The following is a 24936-nucleotide window of genomic DNA, read 5'->3' as shown; positions in this document are numbered from 1 at the left end:
TTTATCTCTCTCTCGGCGTTTCAGAAAAGTATACACCGAAACAACAGCTCAGTAGTAATCACAAAATGACTGTTCTGTTATGCAGACTACAAATCATACATTTCTTTAATTAGATAGATTATAAGTTTCAGAATGGTTCTGGACACTTCAGATATAGATCGTGTGCGTGTTCTTGATGAAGTTCCTGGGTGGCTGCAGAAAACCCCAAGATATCTGTGGATAATGTCCTCATGGTGATTTTAGTGGGTAGCAAAGTCTCCAACAGAGACTCTGAAAGACAGACACAGTAGTTGAGATTAAAACATGGGTACACTTTGAAATTCATTACTAGTTTAGTCAATAATAGTCCTTCTCCTTAGAAGCTATCGAATACTGTTTCTGGGTCCAAGCCTCTACTCCGTTTTAAGTGAGAATACTATCTCAACAGCTGTTTATGAGCACTATTAATTTACAGCACCCTTAAATTAAGATTTTAAAAAGTCAGGATGTACTCTGGGCTTCCTGTCTCATGGACATTTAACAATTCAGAAAAGATAAATCACTGTCTGGCGGCAAACTGATATTTGAGCACAGAGATAAAGGTTAGGATCATGCTTTTTCAGTAGTATTACAGCACACCTTGAGTGTAGCCTATACTAGCACTGTGTTGTTTGCTTTTGGACCTGAAAACATGTCACCCAAATTCGGCCATCAGTATGGAGATTCACAGAACTTCTACATACCTGTGCAACTGCCTCCCTCTGCACTAATACCTAGAAGAGTTGTAAAGCATTCAGCCAAGTCCTCCTCTGTCATATGTTCACCTGAAATGAACATAAGTAATTACTAATTATTAATCGCTTGTTCAAAATTATGCAGTGTATCAAAAATTGTCAATAGAGCGGTTTCCCGGACAGGGTTTAAATAAAGCCAGGAGTAGGCCTTAATCTAGAATAGTTAATCGTGGTTTAAAAAATGGCTTTCTGAAACACAGATTAAGTACAGATTCAATTAAAAACATTTCACACACATTTTCATTATTAAAAATTAAATAATCCACATTCACCTTTTAGATTTCACTTCCAAAATATTCATTCTGTTTCAAAAATACAACCTATAATATTCGACAGGCAATTTTCGGTCCATTTATTTTTGGAAGTGAAATCTGAAAGGTGAAAATGGATTATTGAATTTTTAATAATGAAAATGCTTGTGAAATGTTTTGAATTGAAATATTCACAGCTTAAATAAACAACCATGTTGAATTTCAGCCTATAAAAATGCAAGACCTAAAAATACAATCCATTAAAGGTCCCGTTCTTCGCGATTCCATTTTTCAAACTTTAATTAGTGTGTAATGTTGCTGTTAAAACATAAATAATACCTGTAAAATTATAAAGCTCAAAGTTCAATGCCTAGCGAGATATTTTATTTAACAGAAGTCCCCTTTCTACGGTGGCCGAGAGAGCTCAACGCGCTGCAGCTGAATAAAACACATGCAAATAGAAAAAAAAGCGTGCAAATAGAAAAAAACACATGCAAATAAAATAAAACGCATGCAAATAGAAAAAAACGCATGCAAATAGAAAAAAACGCGTGTAAATAAAAAAACACCCGCAAATTAAGAAAACATCTTCATCAGTTTCATAACACATGTGTGCTCCAAATACTCACAACACCACCAAATAAAGAAACGCGCTGCAAATAACACAGAACACAACGGAAATGTTTCCAGGGGAATCAAATAAGTGACGAACCCGGCTGGGACGTGCTGGCATAGATATCCATAAATCTATGCGTGCAGGTGCTTAAAGCTTAAAATTATACTTTATTTATTTATTTATTTATTTGTGCAAAACATTCAGAGATGACATTTTTTATGACATACAACTTGTATACAATGTACAAAATGTATTAACAATATGTTCAATGTCATCAGAATACAAATGAGAAAAGAACAATGAGCTGGAAACTAAAATAAATAAATAAAAAAGATAAAGAAGAAAAACATGAAGGAAAGATATTTATCTATACATCAGTTACACTGTACAAATTGTTTCATGTTATTACATTTTCATAAAGAAAAGTTTCGTAAGAAATGTTAGGTAGCCTAATATTTTGCATCCGTTATGTTAACAGCATTATATTTCTGTCGTAAGACCAGCTGATGGACACCGTGCTGCGTTGTCATGGGAACATCTCAGGTGAAAATAATGAGGAAATTACATTGTCTGTCGTTGCTCCCTTCATCAAGTGCGTTCCACACGGCTGCCTAGCAGCACGCTAGAGCCCTGCTCACTCCACAGTCCCACTTTAAGGGCTCTGCAATCTACCCTTCGAAAGGAGTATGGCACAGGGAAGCTCACAAGCAATAAGCACGTCCCAGCCGGGTTCGTCACATTTGGTTCCCCTGGAAACATTTCCGTTGTGGTCTGTGTTATTTGCAGCGCGTTTTCTGTATATGGTTGTGTTGTGAACTTTTGCAGCGCGTTTCTGTATTTGGAGCACACGTGTGTTGTGAAACTGATGAAGATGTTTTTTTTAATTAATGTTTTTTTTCTATTTGCACGCGTGTTTTTCTATTTGCACGCGTGTTTTTCTATTTGCATGTGTTTGCTTCAGTTGCAGCGCGTTGAGCTCTCTCGGCCACCGTACCTTTCAAAGCATACAGCGAACGGCCGGTTTGGACTACATCCCTCTACTTCCTTTTTTAATGACGTAACTAGAACAGTTTTTGACTAATCTTCGCCCACAGGAATACACAAAAAAGGGGGCGTGGTCTTGTTGCGCTCCTACGGAGAAGAAGCACTTCAGGTGCGCATGCATCTCCAATTTATGATAAGAGGCGTGACCTTTCCGGGCAACGTGCGATAAGCTGCTGTCGAATCACAACACAGGAACCGCTGGCACAATCAGAACTCGTTACGTATTTCTGAAGGAGGGACTTCATAGAACAAGGAAGTCATCAGGCCGTTTTTTGGACAGTGAAAACAGCGGTATACAGATAAGTCAATTGTGTGAAAAATACTGTGTTTTTTTACACGCGCAACATGAACACATGTTATATTACACACTGTAAACACAAGCACACAGCAACACAACACAGCTTTTTTGTTTCAAAAACATTTGCCATTATTTTACTTCCATAGCTAAATCTAGCAACTTATGCTTAACCTGGTCTAGGGCAGGCTAACTGTCAGGCCAAGCCTGAATTGTTGCACAGTTCCTCTAGCACTGACCGACAGGAACACAATGATATTACGGTACCACCGACTCTTTCACATACCATTATTTGACTTTATTAACCACTATCAGTCCAAAAATAAGTATACAGTATACAGAGAATCAATTTAAATAATAAATCAAATAAATGGGCTACAATGAGAAATGATACAACATAGACCTACAAACGAGTGAGATTTTGAAACAGCTGGTATGCTCCACATGGAGATCTGATCTCACCATCATCGAGTCCGTCTGTGATTACATGAAGAAACGGAAAAAACTGAGACAGGCTAAATCCAGAAGGCCTGCGTCAAAGTCTCCAACACGCTTGAAGAAACCTACCTGCAAAGCTGCAGTACTGTGAAAGTATTAGGCACTTAACGCTGTAAAGTAAGGATGCTTTAAAAAAATAGTGTCATAAATGTATTTATTTATCAAAGAACTTTTAATCAAATCAATATTTGGTGTGACAACACATTGTGTTTAAAACATCTTTTGTCCTAGGTACACTTTTTCAGGTAGCTTTGCAGGTTGGTTTCTTCAAGCGTCTTGGAGATGTTGCCACAGTTCTTCTGGATTTAGTCTGTTTTAGTTTTTTTCTGTTTCTTCATGTAATCACAGACAGACTTGATGATGATGTGATCATATCTACGTGTGAAGCACACTGGCTGTTGTCAGACTCCTTGTGCATATTTTTTTGAATGTGCAAGTCAAAACCTTTCTCTGTTAATTATAATAATTCTTTCTCTGGTATCTCAAGTTACCAAAAGTATTGGTAAAACTCATAAAAACATATTTACCTCTAGCCTGCAGTAACTCCAGTAGTTCGTCTCTGTCAATAGTATATGTGCCCTCCTCGTCTGCCCTTCCAAGCACCTGAAAGGCATTGCAAAGCTCCTGTCTGGAAATGCCAGAGGCAGGTCTGTGGTTGATATACAGCTTAATGAACTCCTCCAAATCGATGTCCGTCACATAATTTCTGGTCTCAGCATAGTGGCTGAATTTCACCTCATTTTGCATGTCTTCCAGCTATAACAAAACAAAACAAAAAGACAAGGATTGAGTGCTAGTCCATCCAACGATGCTAGTTTTGCATGGTAGAATGAATTGGTGATTGCAACAACGCTTGCACCTCTTGCTCAGTTGGATAGAAGCCAAGTGCTCTCATTAAGAAGGGCACATCTGCTAGAGGGATGCGCGTGGACACAAGCCGTGTTTCCATGGTGTTGAGGTCCTGATTCTGTAGCTGGCAATAGTAAAAATATTCCTCCATTTCCTAAAGGACAAATCATAATATGGTCTGGCCTGGTAACATGTTAAGCAAGCATGTTATGAAACCTCATAACATTTTTTTTTTATTAAGTTGTGATTTTATCTGTAAAAATGCTACAGTAAAAACCTAATTGGTTAACGGTAATTTCACTTACTAAATGCAGGGGGGAAACAATAAATTTAACCTTACATTTAATTTAATTTTAAAGTAAAATACTGTTAAAGGTACCATTTTTGTAAGTTAAAAAGAACAAATTATATTATAATTTACAGTGAGAAAAAGTCTGACATTCCAAGAATTCCCTGTATGACACTTCATATTTGATGGCATTTTGTTTAAATAACTGTATTTCTTAATCTTTGTTATGAGTTATGTATGTATATTAGGGTTTTACAGGTTGTTCTGTAAATGTTTACATTTTATTGGGGTTTTTTTCTGTAATTTTTTTTAGGATGAACGGATGTAAACGGATGCAAAAATTTAGTACTTTTTGACCTATACAGGACAATGAGAAAAAAGAAAGCATTAAAATAGAGATCTCAAACCCTGAAGAGCTGTCCATCTCTCCCTCCCTCCAGAAGATTGTAGAAGGGCAACATGTCTTTCCCTCCGAGGGCAGCTGATGCCTCCAATGATCTGCATGTTTGCAAAAGCTAATTATGTGACCACATTTTCTGACAGACACAATAAGCAGTATATTTGATTTGAATTTCAATCCTAAACAGCTTTTTAAATTCATGTACAATTATTATCTGCTGCGTCACACGCATCACACACATGACCAGCGTCGGCCAATAGTGAGCCTGCGTGTAACGTGCAACACAGAAGCTTTGCGCAATATCAACGTATGTGATACGTTTCACGAGAGAGTTACGTGGTTTTCACGAGGCATCTATTCTCACCTAAGCTTACGCTACACCTACGTCATATGTCATGAGTCAGGTCAGAGGTCACCCTTCCACCCAAACTTGACTCTCGTGAACGTGAGTACGGCCGTTGCCGGAAGCCAGTGATTATAGTTTATAAAGGTTTAAATATGTAAATTTTTCTTGCAAAAACTCATCGCTTTGTTTCAGAAGGCATTTATTAACCCACTGGAGTCGTAGTGATTACTTTTATGGATGGATGCACTATTTGGAGCTTCAAAAACTTAGGCACTATTCAATCAGAGCTGCCAACTCTCACGCATTGGCCGTGAGACACACGCATTTGATTGGTTTCACATGCTCACACGCCACACCCCCGATTTCTCACGCTGAAGTGTCAACCTGGTCGGCCAAATGCCTGGAAGATGAGTTTATCTACATATCTACCTGTTGAGCCACTCGTGATCGACTAGTTATGCCGCAAATTAGTTAAAATCTCCCGTAATCTAGAGCGAGCGCGCACGCACGCGAGACAGAGATTGTGCTCCAAAGCACATAGAGGGAAAGCGAGCGAGAGACCTTGCATCCCCCCCAAAGTCGGAAAAATCTCACTCCAAGCTAAACTCAAAAGTTGGCAGCTATGATTCAATGCCATTACAAAGCTTGGAAGAGCCATGATATTATTTAATATGACTCTGAATGTGTTCGACTGAAAGAAAGTCATATACAGCTAGGATGGCTTAAGGATGAGTTAATTATGGGATAATTTACATTTTTTGGTGAAATATTCCTTTAATTGAGCAACTACATGATATATTATGACCTAGTTGATGAGTCAACTGCAAAAACTGTTGACTTTTACATGGGACGCATGTACTTCAAACTTACGACAAATTGAGCTCCCATGACAAGACAGTGCAGTCTTGTCCTCCAGCAGTGAAAACATTTCTACCATCGTATGAGACAGCTAGAGTTGAGACGCCTGTTGAGTGACAGATCATTGCAAAGGACTTATGAGGGTTTCCATCCACAGGCAAAATCTGAATGCCAACCTACATCAAGGAGAAAAAACAGGAATGAAATGAGACTTAAATCATTAAATCAAAGTAAAGGAAATAAAATTGTCATAATGGCTCATGCTGATACCAAGAGATCTTAATAAGACATTAAAGAGATCAGTTTATATATGTGTAATAGTAGTAGTTAATTTCAAATGCATGGTTTGTTTATGAGGCCTGAAACACTTTTTTTTTACCTTATCTTGTGTTATATATGCCATGTAACGCAAATTAGGGTCACCATCATTAGATGCAGGTAAGATGGCCATCTTTTTCACTGGAGAACCATATGAGGGCCCAAAGACTGTTTTTCTGTTTAGACAAAGCACACCATCACCAACAGATATATAAAATAAAAAACGAAGATTAATTTAGGAATGAAAAATTGCTGTGGCTTAGTTTGGAAATATTAGCATAGGCAAAGCAAAAACAGTCAAATTAACCACTGGGTAGGCCAAATCCAGGCGGAAATCCCAAAAATGGTCTTGGATCTTAACAGGTTAACTAGTTACTCAACATTAACTGTTTATTGAATTGTTGTATAAAAGCAATAATCATGCTGCTTTTAGTGCTGTGCTGGTATATTCAGAAATGGTAAACATTTTATTTTTTATCTCACAGAGAGCATAAACTGCTTTACAGATCTATTATCCTGACACAAACAATCCAATAAATAGTAATAATATCTAATAGTTGAGTTAGAACATTAAAGAGAACCGTTTTATTTTTTATTTCCTGTTTATATTGTGTTTACACTAGCTATGCATACAATTTTAATATATTATTTGTGTTACTGTAGGGTGTATTAAAGCAATACAACCAGATTATCTTTCTCCCTTTTTGGTATATTTGGTTGACAGCCTATTTAATTATTTGGAATTCAGGAGACCTGTAAATCCATTGACCTTTATTTGTATTACCTCACTTAACATGATGTCACCAGTCATCACTAAGTCCTTTCCCGTCACTTATGGATGATGACAAAAGTACTTAAGATGAATCTTCTGTTTCTTTGTCCATAGTCATAACAGAGATGTTTATCTTTACACAATTATTAACTTATTTCCCTTTTGGATCATAAGAAGGCCATATCCTAAAATATCCTTGAAATCCCATTCTACTATCCAAATTTAGGTTTGTGTAATCATTGTTTCCATTTAAGTTTCTCTACAAATCACATTTAGACAGAATGGTTTGGCTTTTGCTTAATTTGAAATTATGCAATAAACGAATCAACCAGGCTGCGTTTCCCAAAAGCATCATAAGCTAATTTGATCGTAGAGAACACTGGTGGCAATGGTCTCTACGATCAACTTGTCACGCTGCTTTTGGTAAACGCAGTTGAGATTGCTGTTTATTTCAGTGACATTTCTATTTGTTCTGTCAATAGGAAAACTGCAAACCTGCACATTTTGGAGGTAGCATTGAAGAGCTTCATCTTATACAGGTTGGAAGCTGTAAGGAGGAAGTTTTCGGGCGTCAGAGGAGGATACCACACCATGCAGGTGGGCACCGCACTCTGTTCGATCCGATCAGAGCTCAAAATCAACAACTCATTTTCACCGCTGTTCTGCAGATCATACTCCACCTGTATACAGACAGGAAGATGTGATACGTTTAACACAGTTCAACAAGTTAAACACATAGAGAGCAAGATCATATTAGAAAACAGGGACTCACCAGCCTGCGATCCATGCCAAGAGAGAGCAGGCGAGGCTGATTGCTGTCTAAATCCACTCCAAACAGCAGATCCTGAATGGGTTTATAATGCGAGTGGTGCCTGCCCTGGTACTTCCAAATCTCTTGGGTCCCTGCTTTACACCGATGGAGCAATGTCACACTTTTTCCAGTGTCCTGGCAGAAGGGAAATAAAATGCGAAACAAAGGATATAAAAAAAAGCGCCCTCATAAAATCAAGAACATTACTGTTACAATAAAAAAAAAAGCTTCCCTAAGGTCCACTTAGTAACATTTTTGTGCCAGAAACAGTAATGTTTTAGTTTTTAATTTCACATTATTTCACAATGTGACAGGATCACAAAACAATCTATGCTAAAATGTGTTGTACAAAATAAACTAAAACAAAAATGCAACTCCTACTAACCGCAGCAGCCAGGTAGCACGAGTCCTGAGAGAAGGTGAGATGGGTAATGCTGTCCTGACTGTACTGCAAACACTCTTTACCATCACTTTGCAGTGTACAGGCATCAACAATCTGCAAAGCCCCACTGGCAAAGCCCACTGCCAGGTAAAAACCTAGAACAGGGCAAATTCACACAGATCGTATATGTATAATCGCAATTTGTGGCATCCTTCATAATCCTATTTAAAAAAAATAAAAAAATTGAACAGGTGGATGCAAAATTTAACAGGTGGATAATGAATGCAATTTTAGTCGCTTCCTGTCTGGACAGTCTTGAATCAGACAATGTACCTATAAAGCTGAGCTAAAACATATATTATACCTTAACTATATTATAATAACATGAGTGAGATCTTGTTTTGCAGTTCACCTTGTGGATCGTAGGTAATACACTGGATCTGTTTGTGGGGCTGGAAGGCCCTGCTGCAGACCACCTCTTTACGCTCATAATCCCAAACCTTGATTGTGCCGCTGTGGCTGCCCATAGCTACTACCGGTTGTTTGGGGTGGCAGGCAACTGCTTCCAGAGGTTCTGGATGTTCCTTCAGAAGGGTCTGATGAACATGTCTCTGTGCATTTACATGTACTACAGTTGCACAAGTAGTAGAGAGAACAACATTTCTGTAATTGGAAGGAAAGAGAGAAACATATTTATTGCTTTCTTCAAAACATCTTTGAATGAAATAAATGCTAATTAAAGTTTCTCTCTAAAATTCTCTCTTATTTTGTTTGTGTGCGTGTGTGTTTATTTCTTCTTTTAAGTACTTTGCACTAGTCGTGGCATTCATTGTGGACAGCAAAGAAAGAATTTCATTGTACAGGGAAACTTGTTTTTCCTCACTGTGCATATGACAATAAACGCGTTGACCTTGAAATGTTTTTAAACAATAATTCATATATATAATCCTGACTTTCTCTTTTTATTACATATTTTGTTATGGCACATTGATCATAATAAATATTAGATCTTTCTGAATTTTTCACCTTATGACAAATGGTTTGGCATCAAGTGTGCAGTCTTTTGGATATCCCAGGCTGCTAGTGGAAGGCTTTTCTTTGGAAAAGGAGATGGATCTGATGGGATCCATGCTAAACTCATTGTAAAAGTTGATGAGCTTGAGATTTCCATCATAGAATTTGATTTGGCCATTCACGTCGCCTGTAACTATGAAACTTGACAGAGAACAAATTAAGACATGTATACAGATTTTGTAATGGCATTAAATAATGTCAAACAGAAAAACAACAAATGCAAAGCAAAATATAACATACAACAAGTGTAAATGTAATAGGCACAACCTTGCAGTGGCAGCACAGTTAGCTTATTAGGGTTTATTTGAAAAATCTTAATGCACAAATTTGCCATAAACTGTATCTGTGTGTCATATATACCTGTCAATCAGAGTCAATACGGTGATCGCTTCCTTCTGGAGAGGCACAATTTTCATGGCTTTTCTCACTGTGGGCTGAGAAGAGACAGACTCAGTCTGCTTGTCCCAGAGAACTATATTCCCAGCTGAGGTGGCTGTAAGAGCCTGCACACTGTCGTAGTGGAAGATGGACTGGCTCAGGGAACCTAGCACCATATTGAAGGTCTGAATGGGGACATATTTGCAAAAGGTGTGAAATGCCAAAAGCAGAGCAGAATACATCACAACAGCACACAGAAATGTAACCTGATGAAAGGTTCTTCTGCCAACCTTGTCAGTAATTTCAGGAGCAGAGTATTCCAGATGTCCCCTTTCCTGAGCAACAGAATTCATTGTTATACAGACAACAAAAATAGTAAATCAGTAACACAAATAAATAATTCCTACCCAGTTGTAGAAGAGAACCTGAGTGCTACTGTTGCTAACCAACTGTGTGCTGTCAGTGGGATTGAAAAGTATTTGATTCTGGGAAGACATGGAGAATGTTTACATGTTAGATGCATTTAAAGCTGACTGATAACCAGTATTCATAAAGAAAGAATACTTTTTTTGTTGTAAATTAAGACATTGCTGCTTTTCAGCTTTTGTGTATGTGTTCCCCTAGTGAAAAATAAATATACCAAAATGTATTTGAAATACATTTATTTTATGCTAAGTATATTTACATTTACATATTAATGTAATTACTATAAATACCCTGCAATTGTATTGTTGGTATACTAAATTGATATACTTAAAGTCTGCTAAATTGGAACAACTCATTTTGTACTAAATGCACTTTAGTTATTTTCTAGTTATTTTAGTTATTTTTTTCTAAATAGTGCTGAGGTCCAACTAAAGATATACTTCAGTATATTTGATTGTGCTAAAGTGGAACTATTGCAAAATATCTTGCATTTAAAGAAAAATATTATACAGAGATCATACTATCTTTACTAATAGTGATATTAAAATACATTAGGCTTAATATTAAGAAATGTGCATTGTGCAATAAAGAAGTATTTTATAATAAAAAATTAAATTGAATTATAATATTTACGTATATCAGTAAGTCTCAAGCGATACATCAGTAAATATGTTAATGGTTTTGTAGTATACTTAGTACGAATTAAACGCATTTTAAATACATTTTGGTATACTTTTTTTTCAGTAAGTTCAGCATAATAACCTCATCAAAGCACAATTTTGCAACATACCTGGCAACCATATTTTGGGCTGAGGTCAACTTGACATTGTGGGCTGTCGCTTTCATCTGTCCAGTCCCAAATACACACTCGCTGATGCATAGAAAAAAAGTAAATAGGTTAGTGTATTTGTAACCAGTGAAAATATTATGTGATTTCATTTGACCTTTTTATGTTCATCATTATTTCAGTTAATAAAGTTTTCATTTTCATCTCTCCCTGGGATCAACGTCTCTTTTGGCAAGTTATGATAGATGCTGGAAATACACGGCTCCTGGAGGGTGCATCTAAGATTTACGTAAGATATCTACAGTGAGGTTATGTAAAAATATGATAGATAATATAAAACATAATGTTTTAAACCTGTACTGCTCCAGCTCCAACAGTCGCCAGATATTTTGAATCCTTTGATAGTGCCAAGGCAGAAACTCCCCCCTCTGGATGACAGTCAAACAATGTCCGCACAGGAATCCTACAACACATGTTATGGATCGACATGAAATGAAAATTATTTTGTAAATGCATGTTATAGATCTTATTGTGATTGATTCATCCATGTATAGGTTTGTTTATTGTCCACCTTGTAATTCCTAATCAAAATGTCATAACACGATCTTCTGTTGAAACAACACACTTCTCTCTAGTGATCTAGGCCTATGTCGAATTTCTCCAAACATTTAGTCCGCTTAATCAACAACCAATGGATAGGATGGATAGAACAACCAATGGATCTCGCTCTACCTTTATTTCATTTTCAATAATCCGTTTCACCTCGATGTACATCACAATATGGAAGAAAAGATCTGTTGCTACTTTCGTTTCGTCACGACTTCAACAGGTTTTTTGAAAATCATATTCAAGACCATCAAGTCCTTACAGTCAGTTATAAGGGCAGATTTACAAAAACAATATAAATAGATTGTATAATCATATACACACATATATTCACATACATATGAATATTTGGGTCAGAGTTACCCTGTATAAGCATCCCATATAATAACAAGACTCTCTCGGCCCATGTCCGCTGTCACAAGCCAACGCCTGTCTTCACTGGCACACAAACAGGTGATTGGACTGCAGTGGCCCTGTAGACACCAAATAGCACAAAAGGAACATGTTTACAAAAAAAATTGAGGCTTTATATTAACTTTATGATTTACTTTTTAAGTAGCCAAATGAGCCTCGTACTTGTAACAGATGCTGAGCATTTGAAGTGTGATCATACATGACAGCAACATGAGCACAAATATACAAGATGACAAGCCTATCTTCATCCTGCAGGCTGAGAACGGGTAGTGTTTGGTTGATCCCATAAGCCCAGTCAAGGACCTGCAATTGTAAAGATCAAAGTTTTACATACAGATGTGAAATAAAGAAACTAAGGTATAGTGGGTATAGTGTTTAAGACTTTGACAATAATATGATTTTTACTTAACAAGATCAGTATTGTTAGCTCCTACACTGTAAACCCGGATAAGTAGAATCTACTTAAAAAAACCAAGGTAACTCGTTGCCTTAAAATTTTTAAGTAATGAAGCATTAGTTGAATAAGTGAAGTGGATTACGTTCAATGTACTTAAGTCCATAATGGAATGGAATAGAACATTTAAGTTGAATGTACTAATGACCGAGTTACAGTAACTGAAGATACTTAGTTTAAACAATCATTCCCCAACCTTTATTTAACTCAGCTTGTTAAGTAAGCATTACTCCATTACCAATTCAACTAAATTGTATATTCTAACTGACCCAACTTAACTTTTAAATTCCTGATACTCAAAATATCTTTCAATCAATAGAGCCATGTAAAATACATACAACTGCAACGTTACACTGTTTCAAAAAATTTTTTATTGAACATGTCTTTTTTCAGCAACAACAGAAACAAAGCCATGGCCTAATAGGTTTCTAGTGTGTAGTTTCCTCAGTGATGGCATGAAAAGAAAAAAAGTCTCTTCATCTTTATCTCCAATCATTACAATATTGTACTGCACCTCTTCATATTTGGTTGACAAACTGGCAAGATAAAACTCGCCACTTCTGAACACTGGCATCTTAACATTTATACTTTAACACTTAACATTTACATTTGGTTGACAAACTGGCAAGATAAAACTCAGCCCTGCTGAACACTGGCAGCTTAAAGGGTTAGTTCACCCAAAAATGAAAATTATGTCATTAATGACTCACCCTCATGTCGCTCCAAGCCCGTCAGACCTCCGTTCATCTTCGGAACACAGTTTAAGATATTTTAGATTTAGTCCGAGAGCTTTCTGTCCCTCCATTGTAAATGTATGTACGGTATACTGTCCTTGTCCAGAAAGGAAATAAAGACATCATCAAAGTAGTCCATGTGACATCAGTGGGTTAGTTAGAATGTTTTTAAGCATCAAAAATACATTTTGGTCCAAAAATAACAAAAACTACGACTTTATTCAGCATTGTATTGTGTTCCGGTTCTGTTGTGGATCCGCGTTCAGTGCCGCCGCTGACGTAAGACGCTGCTGACGTGTGTCTGGTGCGCCCGAGCTTCGTTTACAGTCTTTCCACACAGAGGAAGACTTGCATTGATTTGCCCAGCCATATTTATTTGTACCCGAATACACGGACGCACCAGACACACGTCACCAGCGTCTTACGTCAGCGGCGGCACTGAACGCGGATCCACAACAGAACCAGAATACACACACACACACCAGACACACTTCAGCAGCGTCTTACGTCAGCGGCGGCACTGAACGCGGATCCACAACAGAACCAGAATACACACACACACACCAGACACACGTCAGCAGCGTCTTACGGCAGCAGCGGCACTGAACGCGGATCCACAACAGAACCCAAATACACACACACACACACACACACACCAGACACACGTCAGCAGCGTCTTACGTCAGCAGCGGCACTGAACGCGGATCCACAACAGAACCAGAATACACACACACACACCAGACACACGTCAGCAGCGTCTTACGTCAGCGGCGGCACTGAACGCGGATCCACAACAGAACCAGAATACACACACACACACCAGACACACGTCAGCAGCGTCTTACGGCAGCAGCGGCACTGAACGCGGATCCACAACAGAACCCAAATACACACACACACACACACACACACACCAGACACACGTCAGCAGCGTCTTACGTCAGCAGCGGCACTGAACGCGGATCCACAACAGAACCGGAACACACACACACACACACAACCCAGACACACGTCAGCAGCGGCACTGAACGCGGATCCACAACAGAACCGGAAGACAATACAATGCTGAATAAAGGCGTAGTTTTTGTTATTTTTGGACCAAAATGTATTTTTGATGCTTAAAAACATTCTAACTAACCCACTGATGTCACATGGACTACTTTGATGATGTCTTTATTTCCTTTCTGGACAAGGACAGTATACCGTACATACATTTACAATGGAGGGACAGAAAACTCTCGGACTACATCTAAAATATCTTAAACTGTGTTCCGAAGATGAACGGAGGTCTTACGGGCTTGGAACGACATGAGGGCAAGTCATTAATGACATAATTTTCATTTTTGGGTGAACTAACCCTTTAACATTTACAAATAGGCTAACAAATGTCATGTGTCCATGGAAAAACAAAAAAGTGTATGAGAATGAAAGAGAACGGGAGGGTGAAAAAAAATAAGAGAGCAGATACCTGTATGGAGAGCCCATACTCTCCCCTCCACCTATACCTCCCTTTCTCTCTCCCCCTCCCCTCCCCTCCCGTCTCTACCACACTCCTCCATCTTGGCAATTGTGAACTCGATCATTAAAGGAACACGCCGACTTTTTGGGACTTTAGTTTATTCACCTTATCCCCCAGAGTTAGATCAGTCCATACACACCCTTTTCATCTCTGTGCGTGCTGTAACTCTGTCTGACACACCCACCGCTAGCCTAGCTTAGCACAAAGACTGGAAGTAAATGGCTCCAGCTAGCATACTGCTCCCAATAAGTGACAAAATAACGCCGACATTTTCCTATTTATATATTGTGATTTGTATAGTCACAGTGTGTACAAATAACAAGGTCATATGACACACAGCACCCTTATAACCGTATACATACTGGGAACTATATTCTCAGAAAGCAAAGCACTGCTACTTGGGCGGAGTGATTAGCGCAACACTCTGAGAGAACTCTCTGCTCCTCACCACCGGGCTTCTCAGGTGCTGCAAGCAAATCACTCCGCCCAAGTAGCAGTGCTTTGCCTTCTGAGAATATAGTTCCCAGTATGTATACTGTTATAAGGGTGCTGTGTGTCATATGACCTTGTTATTTGTACACACTGTGACTATACAAATCACAACATATAAATAGGAAAATGTTGGCGTTATTTTATCACTTATTGGGAGCAGTATGCTAGCTGCAACTATTTACATCCAGTCTTTGTGCTAAGCTAGGCTAGCGGTGGGTGCGTCAGACAGAGTTACAGCACGCACGGAGATGAAAAAGGAATGTATGGACTTATCTAACTCTGGGGGATACGGTGAATAAGCTAAAGTCCCCAAAAGTTGGTGATTCCTTTAACAAAAAATGTTTCTCTGGATAAAAAAAAAAAAGCATGTGTGAAACAGAATAAGGGTGAAAAATAAAACTTACATAAACTTAAATAAAACAGTAGATACCCATCTAGAGACCATAGAGGAGATGCTGGATCTTACATTGCAAGCTGATTCTTGAGTGTTTGAAGTTTAGGTTTCAGATCAGTCTTACCTAAGTTCAGAAGTACCTGTTGAATAAAATCTAAAGTGTTCTCCATGTACTTTGGGTAGTTGAGATGCAGTGCAAAGGTAAGTCCGAAGACAATGTACATGGCCTGGGGCAGGCTCTCAACATCCATCACAATGTTTCCCACTGAAGATGCAGTGTGGTGAAGGGACTGTGTGTGTGGAGTGATGTTTCCTGTTCATGGCAGAGGATCCCCACTGGCACATCATTGTACGAATCTTCCTCATCATCAATGTCCTGAAAAAAGGAACAGGGCATGATCACATCAACATGACAACATAGTGCTACAAACACAGAGATGCTGTATTTCCTATAAATGCACTAAATGCATTTATTTTGTTTACAAGTTCCAGATGGAGTCTGGAGATGATGTGGGGTACTTATTGTTTACTGTTAACATCATACTTTACACACTGTAAAGTAAGGCTGTTGTAGCTAGTTCAGGGGAGAGAATTAAATTGTCACTAATCTAAATGTCTATTCTTGATAACAATTGAATTGCTACTAGTAAAAAAATTCATTTTTGATATCTGAAAAAGTATTTCTGATATCAATATTATTTCAGATATATGAAATGGCTTTCTTACTAGTAACAATCACATTCATGATATCAGAAATGAACATTGTCACTAGTGAAAATTGAATTATTGATATCAAAAATAAAGATTTTTACTAGTAAGAATTGTATTTCTGATATGTGAAGTTGAAATTCCAACTAGTAAGAAATAAATTATTGATATCAACAATTGATTTTGAATGGCAGCCTATGGTGACATTTCACTGGTGAACATACAATTACAGATATTAAGAATTATAGTTTTTACTAGTTGCAATTCAATTGTTGATATCAAGATTTATAATTTTAACTAGTGAAAATTGAATTGTTGATATCAAGGATTCATATCCTGGAAATGAATAAAAGTGAACACGGCTTGCCATAGTAGAGCAGTCTATTGTGTGACCGAGTACGCGTACCCAAACACCGCTGCGGACTCAAAGTGTAACTTACCCAAAGCGGACGGTCACGTCGGCGCAAAGCTCAATTTCTATGTCCGGGCGGACTCCGTACTCGATGTCACACAATAGAATCCGGTTTAAAAAGGCAGCTGGGATCTGCGCCAACTTACCGGGAAGTTCGCTGGTCCGTGGTCCGTGACGCTATAGGTGTCCGGCTCAGCTCTACTTGCATTAACGTTAGCTGTCTGGGGGGGAACATACAATTGCCGTTACTGGCGCTACTAGCTAGCTAAAGTTACCAGTGAACATATAACGTTACGTTAGCTAAGAGACTGTGGGACAGAGAGCTGGTTAGCTTCCTTGTCAATAACTAGCTAAGTTATTTTTTCCCCGTTTTTTTTATAACTAAGTTAACTTAACGTTACAGTACTATAGAAATTAAACTTGATATACAGATATAACGTTAACGTTAACTTAGCTAGTTAACGTTATATCTGATAGATAGACTAACGTTACTTTGAATTATATCAAAGTCTCATTTCTATAGTGTTGTCCCCATGAAAATATATAATAAATTATTTCTAAAAATGTGAGGGGTGTAAATCACTTTAGAGATATAACTTACTGCTAGCTAAGCTAACTAATTACCTCAGCTAGCAGTCGGGACTGCAACCAGTGCAGTTTTTAAAAATTTAATCAACTTACCATTTTGTGTCTGAAAACGGTTCATTCACCGAAGGCTTCAACTTCCTTGCTAGAACGTCAGTTGACAAAAATCCAGCTGAATTCTTTGTCTTGCTCTGTCTAAAAAAATTCAAAGTCATCAATACCACTCGGTCAACTCAAAACTGATATAACAACTAGATTTTTGGCGGTTGCATGGATGACGTCAATGCGTTGCTAAGAGGCGGGGCATGGCTGCAGTGTAAATGCAGACTTTCATGCTAATGAATAAAATACTTTAAAATATATTTGGTGTTTTTTTTTTAACTAAACAGTAACGGCAATCATACAAACGAATATACTTTTAAAATATCTGTCATCAAGATAAATGCAGACTATCATGCTGATTAATAAAATACTTTTATGTCTGTCCATAAAATAAATAGAGACTAAATTTTAAATGAGGTTTGATCAAATGTGTTAACATCATGGACACAACAACAACATACAGAAATCAGCAAACTATATGTATGGCTAAAATTGTTAGCTAATATTCACTAACAAATGTCAATCAACGCTAATGCAGTTTTAAATGAGGATTCATCAATTGTACGTTAACATCAGGGACACAACAATAACATCAAGAAATCGCGAACTTACCCGTGACTCCATCTGGAAAATAATTTGCGATTTTGTTTTTGACCCTCTGAACTTGTCGTTGGACACGCCTCTGCATGACACGGGAAGCGCCAGGCTGCAGCAGTCTTGTTAGTAATAGACAAAACTTGATGATATTGAGTTGTTTGAGCTCAAACACATAATTACAATAAGATAGGTCAATAAAAAGTAGAGTTTACTTAGAATTCATAATTAATGTAAATTAATGACACATGTTTAAGTAATACAAACTCAGTTTGTTTGAGTAGAAACTACTGATTGGACTTAAAAACACAATTACAATAAGAAAGGACATGAAAAAGTTCAGCTTAATCAGAATTAACAAGTAATGTCAATAAATTAGGTACATTTAAGTAATATGAACTCAATCTCTTTGAGTTGAATCAAAATCTGGGTTTACAGTGTAAATAAACGTATTGTAATTATATAATGCAAAATACAGTATGACTGCTTGTCATTGTGAAACATAAAATCTTTTTAGTTTTAGAAGATACTAATATATGGACTAATTAAAGTAAATAAAAGGGTGATTTTATCAAACCATTACCAGTGGGTGAGTTTTGGTTCTGTTCTCCTTGGGAATGACAGACAATGATGTGGCTGTGTAAACTTGTGAATCCGCAACATTCTCTCCAAGACTGGATAGTTCACTTCTTCCTTCTCCAGCTTCTTGTAACGTTACTCCTTCATCGTCATCATGTAATGCTTTCTTCATGTGATTATCTACTGTGCTTTTCTGCTCCCTCGAGCCTTCAGGTTCTGCATCTGTCTTATCTGCCGTTGACATTGCTCGTTGTGTCTCGTAGAAGGAAAGCTGGAGAATTTGATCTCAATCAGAATCACGATGTTACCAGATGAAACCGCTAGAATCTCTGCGCGTGTCGGTTAGCCAGGCTAATTTAGTCTTTCTAGTGCCGTAGAAATCAGTTACCTCTGTTAAAGGTTTGCTTAAAAAAAAGTTTGAATTGAGTAACACGCGAACACATGTGAAAAAATACTCGTAATCTTGCAAATACGAATGTCTCGCACATACGAAGAAGTTGTTCTTTACCTAGCCATTTAGTCTAATAATGACCCACGCATCACGTTGCTAAGATACGGTCACGTGGGAGGACAACACTGACAACCTTGCTAATTTAGAGGAAAAATCCCTCATAAGGAAGTAAATGTATCATAGCTTAATAAAAGTATTTATTTTTTAAAAGCCCTCACTTTTTAATGATGTTGTGTAGGCTATATTATATTTTTCAGAAAAATAAACTAAATATGTTGTCACAATAGAAACCTACCACTAAACAGGGAATTATTGGACTTTTCAGCCAATTTAAACAGCAGTTAAGAAACACTAAACAGTTTATGAAACAGCAAAAAAAAGTTAAATGTAGGCTAACAACACAGCTGAACTTGTATAGGCCTACTAGTTGACACTTGCCTGAATGTATGCCAGTGTGGTTTTATTTTATTCTCTTGATATACCAAATAGCAATTAAAAAATAGGTGCTGTAGGCTATATGTAGTCCAATTTTAGTGTGCACTGCAGTTATGCAATTATGGCAGTTTTGAGCCACATGTATGAAAACAACTTAGAAAACCATTGCTAGTTTCACTGTAAACCTGCACTTGTGTAATTGGACATTTAAATTCAAAATATTTACTGAGATGTAGCCTTTTTACACTTTTGCAAGTGACATATCAATAGGATTTCAGTAAGAAAGTTTTTCAAAGAAAGTGTTTGTTTTATTTCTCACATCTGTATAGTTAACAAGTTAACTCGTTTTAACGGTCATCAGCATCGTAAATCCTACAAAGTTTTTTTAGATTTTCATTTTTTAAAATGTATTTATAACACTTTACTTTGTATTATATTACCTTTGCATCAAATTACAAAAAATTAGTTAACGTTGCTGTGAGGCTGCTTCAAATACAGCGGCAGGAGTCACTGTATAATTGGCATCTTTCTCTCTTCTGACTGCCGTTATCAATCTCTCTCTCTATTTTTTTTCCTGTTTTTGAAAGTTGTGAAGACACTACTGTGGAGTTTTTGTTTTAATGTTTGAGCAAATGGGAACACAAAAAATATATATTTAATGTCGTCTCTCATTCACAGAGGTTTACCTAAACATGACGACTTCCGCTTTTGAGAAACACGGAAATGTGAAAAAGGTCTATCAAGCAAGTCATAGTTCTCATGCAATATGGTGAGGAAGAAAGATCTTTCTAAAGATGAAAAGCATGACATAGTGCAATGTTTTGCAAAAGGCATGAAAACAACTGAAATTTGCAAAAAAAAATGTATAGGTATTTGAAGCAAAAAAGCATGTCTCTGCAGTCAAACTCATGCTGGCTGGCAGTTGTGCATAAAGTTGCATTTCAGCCACCTAACCAAAGCTCACAGAGAGAAACATTTACATTGGGTTTAGACATACATTTTAAAACAGTTTTATTGTCGTGGTGTTTTTGCAGCATGGGATAGTGTGTTGTCCTGCATGAAAATCCTTTTATTTCAGAAGGCTATCCTTCTTTTTATACCATAGAAAAAATGTAATAAACATATCTTGCAGAAGTCATTTTGACATCCTCAGGGACCCTAAATCCGTCTCACTTCCCAATATTCCAGCCCAAATCATCACCCGCTAGCTCTTCACTGATGTCGCAGTCTTGTTATGGGGTGGCCATTCACCAACCATCCAGAAATATATCTATCTAGCCCAGAGGTCTTCAACCCTGCTCCTGCGTGACCCACTGCCCTGCAGAGTTTAGTTCCAACCCTAATCAAACACACCTGAAGTTCTTCAGGATCGCTTGAAAACACACAGGCAGGTGTGCTGAAGTAGGTTAGAAATAAACTTTGCAGGACAATGGGTCTCTGAGCAGGGTTGAAGACCTCTGATCTAGACCATCTATTGTACAGCATTCGTCAGTGAATAAAACTATTTAAAAATGAGTCTTCATGTATTTCTAAACCCAATGTAAATATTCGTCTTTGTAAGTTTGGGTATAGGGGTGGCTAAAATGCAATTTTACGCACAACTGCCAGCCTGCATGGAAAGATTCTTGGGACTCCAGAGACACCAGCAGCTTCAAATACCTGTTTGCTGCTCAACAGTATAGCTTTTTTTATAGCTGCCCTTTTAATACAATTAATTTGTTTGACTGAAACGTTCCTTAACAAGCCTTTATCTTACCGAGTTCTTCTGTGCTCTAAATTACAAATCTTTTGATAGTTTGATAATCTCTATTCAGTTTGCGCAAAATATTAGTTTATTTCATGCATGCCCTTTTGTAAGACATTGCACCATTTCATGCTTTTCATCTTTAGAAAGATCTTTCTTCCTCCCCATATTACATGAGAACTGTGACTTGCTTAATAATATGTAACAACCTCTTTAATTAGGTTTTCCAATACTTAAGAAGACCTGGCAAACTATTTAACGAACTTGTCTGAGACTGATACTAGTTATCTAAAAAAGATATGGGGGAAAAAAACATTCTTTGAAAAACTAAAATCTGAATGTTTATTGTGCTGAAATCTTACTGATATTTCACTTGCATAATAATTTGGATCACAGTAATCTTTAAATAGTTAATCAACTCTGGTTTCTTGAAATGTCATGTTTATTATGAGTATGCTTCTTGCCTATCAAATATCATTAATCAAAATTATTAGATTTTTCTATGGATCTGGTTCTTCACAAAATGTTGAAAAGTGAAGTGAATTTACCCAGATGCTGCTAACCAAGGAGGAATATAACCAGCCTGCAACATATGAGTGAATAAATATTTTTTAAAATAATTTTTCAAACCAGTAGGCCAACATGAAAAAGGGCCAAATTTTTATCCGGATAGGCCTCAATTGGGTTAAATGAGGATAATTTAAAAACAAATGTTTTTACTAACTGTCTGATTATGGATTAAAAGACATTTGAAATATAGATTAAAATAAACACTCAAACGAATAAAATGATAAGAATAACTGCATAGTGCTTAAGGAATTTAACAGTAGGCTATATCAGTCACCTAGCGCAAAACGCTCAAAGTGATCGGTGCATTTGCTGAAAGTAGTGCGCTCTAAATAAGAGCAGTGTTCCTCAAAACTAACATTAGTCCATTTCCAATATTAACTAAATAACGTATCATCTTCCTAACATATTTACAGTAATCACTGGGGATCACTTCTCTTTAGAACAAACAAAACCGATAAAAGGAGTACACACATTCCTGGAATGTGTATATACATATATATCCTTCCGCCACTTTTTGTGGCTTTTCAGACTGTTTAGGTCTATCGGTCAGTACTGAAGCCCCGCGTGAACTGTGTATATCACAGAGAATATCGCACTTAAAATAACAACAACAAAAAAAGCGAAATTACTGGGTTGGTATTTTTGTTGACATCTAAAACATATGGATCGACCTCGCTTTGGTTTTTAAAACGGACTAAATCGTCTCTGGTTAGGAGGGGAAAAAATCAGCAGAGCTAGCTGAAGTAGCAGGCAGCATTAGTGGATACTTGAATAACTGGAGGAGTAGCTTTACACGTTGGCTGTCACTAACGTTAGATCAACTGTCAGCTAACACGTCAAATAGCATATTCCGCAATCGTACGCGGTGTAAAACGTTTTTTTTTCAAACAGTCAGAAAACTCTGCTCAAGCTGTCGTTTATGGGATCACCATGTCCATGAAGCCGCAGGCCGGTGGTAATCGCAAACCCGGCGGAAGCAACAGCGGAGCCGCTGCGGCCTCCGGTACCGGGGGAGCAGGAGGAGGCGTCGGACGCCAGAACATAGGCAGGTGGGTTCCGAATCTGCAACATAACGGTGTTTTAATTTGGAGGACGGGTGAGCGCGAACCTACCGGGGGATGCGGCATGCCCGCACTTGTGTCGTAGTTTAAAAACGCAGGTTGTGAATTTGCAGTGGTTTGGATTGAGCGCAAGTAGGCCGATATAGGCCAAGTTCTCAGGACAGGGATTCATTCACACGTTAATGGGCACAAACCCATCGCGGTTATAAAATTACTGCTGATAGCGGACAATACGTTCGTGAATATTTGAGAGGGGCGTGTTGTGTGCTGTGGTGAATAGGTTCAGGATGAATTGCCCTTTTGCCGGGGAAATATGGCTGTGCCAGCTTTTCCCCACAAGACCGATGCAATTATATCGTTTTGGAATGTATTCTAATGTAATTGACCGATTTTAACATTTAAATAACGTTCACAGAAATGCTTTGAGAGTCCTAAAATTAAAATAGCAGCAGCGATACAATTCATAGTAACGTAGTGTTGTTAGCCAGCTAACTAGCCAACATTTATTTGGTTATACTGTTAGTAATCTATTGCTTTTATCCGCATGACAGTCTAGTTTTTTGATAATTATTATTAAAAAAAATTTTTTTTGAAATTGCTCAAAATAAAATCAAGAGGTCCTTAATAATAGCCGATAATTAAATTATTTCTGCACCGTTTTATCATTTCCCTTTAATTTGTGTCAATCCCAATAAAATTGGTGGCTAAGGACACCTTTTCTTTTACTTGTATTATTTATCTTATCTGTCTAACGACAAAGTTCTGTCAGGTCTGATTTTTAAACCGTTCTGAGGGCCTGTGAATCGACGGTATGGGAATTCATCCTCCCATATGAGAAGTCACATGTTAGCTCTCTGTGTCTCTATTGAGAATGACATTAACCCAGTTTCCGCTCTAGTTTTCTTGCATTTGGTTTACTTGAGAACACCAGGGCAGAATTGCGTCTTTCCTGTTACTAATCATTTGGGAAACGAACGTTTTGGGACTATTTGTCAGACGGGTGCATTTCCGATGAGTGGCGGCGCTAGAGGGGAAAGTCAGATCTCAACCTTGACGTTTCCAAGAGGTTGCATGTATAAGTCCGTCCTTGCTAGATGACATTTTTGTAAGTATGTTACGTAGAGCGTGCTGTGATGCACGAAAAATATTGTTATGGTTTTTATTTAGCTGTGAATGTATTTGAAAACGTGTATTCCTACAGCTAAGAGGCAGAGGGGCCTTTATTGGCATCACATACTAGTCGCGCTGCTGCTGCATAGTGAAAAATGTCATTCTTGTTTACACGGAACAACAAGAGTATTATGACTTGTAGAAACTGTGGGAATCGTGAGTGGTGCAGTAGTGAAGCCTACACCGCCTGTAATGCAGCATTTGATTTGTAGTCTGGCTGCTGAAAAAGGAGGACTGTCATTCACAGCTTTTATTCTCTAATTTATTTTAATGGACTGGAAGCACTTGATAGTTTGTATTCAGATCATGCTCACTGAACTCATTCTTGCTGCACATTAGAGACCTCATTGGTATTTTGTCCTAAATGTGTAGATGAACACTTTATAATTTAGGATCTCTCATACTTGCATGTTTCTGGTATAATGCAGTCAGTGTCTACGAATCACGTCCTCTCTGTGAAATGCTATTGAACTCAATATCAATAGTTCATGTTTAATGTGAAAGTTTCAGTCTTACATTCACTATATCTATCCAATATATTGTTAGTTTTATTCATTTTGAAGCCTAAATGTAGTCCCCAGAAGTAAAAAGCTAAAAGTAGGCTATAAACGAACTACACCACGGTCCCACGACTTCAACGTCACCATCACTAAGCTTCAGACAACTCTTTCAGTTTTTATCTAAAAAACATTTTCCCTCTAAGTTTGAGTTAGAATCGTTTATAAGAGCACAATTGTAAGCATAA

At 37.6% G+C, this 24936-nt stretch overlaps 2 protein-coding genes across 11 annotated transcripts in view; one reads left to right on the top strand and one right to left on the bottom strand.

The window, feature by feature from the left end:
* Positions 1-36: 36 nt before the first annotated feature.
* On the bottom strand, positions 37-19265 carry cfap251 (cilia and flagella associated protein 251). The gene is made up of 20 exons (XM_056270073.1): positions 18765-19265; positions 12350-12490; positions 12137-12246; positions 11522-11630; positions 11171-11251; positions 10362-10439; positions 10245-10289; positions 9937-10139; positions 9529-9717; positions 8915-9165; positions 8506-8657; positions 8082-8255; positions 7805-7989; positions 6599-6713; positions 6232-6395; positions 5023-5113; positions 4337-4480; positions 4005-4233; positions 723-803; positions 37-270 (listed from the first exon to the last, which is right to left on the bottom strand). Exons 1-20 carry the CDS (start codon positions 19002-19004, stop codon positions 128-130), a joined length of 2925 nt encoding a protein of 974 aa, XP_056126048.1. The 5' UTR covers positions 19005-19265; the 3' UTR covers positions 37-127.
* Positions 19266-22468: 3203 nt separating this feature from the next.
* The window catches only part of atxn2 (ataxin 2), a 42397-nt gene continuing 39929 nt past the window's right edge, over positions 22469-24936 (top strand). For 8 of the 10 annotated variants that reach the window (XM_056270072.1, XM_056270070.1, XM_056270066.1 and 5 more), the window contains exon 1: positions 22476-23009. In XM_056270072.1, the coding sequence (XP_056126047.1) occupies positions 22891-23009 (119 nt within the window). In that variant the 5' untranslated portion in view covers positions 22476-22890. Of the gene's footprint in view, positions 23010-24936 lie in introns of all 10 variants that reach the window. The other 2 variants (XM_056270064.1, XM_056270071.1) reach the window with 2 other exon arrangements.

This window comes from Rhinichthys klamathensis, unplaced genomic scaffold, assembly GCF_029890125.1.
Source record: "Rhinichthys klamathensis goyatoka isolate OS25496 unplaced genomic scaffold, OSU_Roscu_1.1 h1tg000296l_1, whole genome shotgun sequence".
NCBI classification, from domain to species: domain Eukaryota; kingdom Metazoa; phylum Chordata; class Actinopteri; order Cypriniformes; family Leuciscidae; genus Rhinichthys; species Rhinichthys klamathensis.
The sequence above is the reverse complement of the archived record's forward strand: the minus strand, read 5'-3'. Positions and strand labels throughout refer to the sequence as shown.

What these genes read in the sequence shown, in the direction of transcription:
- cfap251 (XM_056270073.1), bottom strand. Translation starts at nt 19,004, where the DNA reads ATGTCAACGGCAGATAAGACAGATGCAGAACCTGAAGGCTCGAGGGAG. An exon ending in CGTGCTACCTGGCTGCTGCG is followed by an intron (nt 8,256 to 8,505) that starts GTTAGTAGGAGT and finishes CCCTTCTGCCAG; the next exon opens with GACACTGGAAAAAGTGTGAC. An exon ending in TTGGCATGGATCGCAGGCTG is followed by an intron (nt 7,990 to 8,081) that starts GTGAGTCCCTGT and finishes GTCTGTATACAG; the next exon opens with GTGGAGTATGATCTGCAGAA.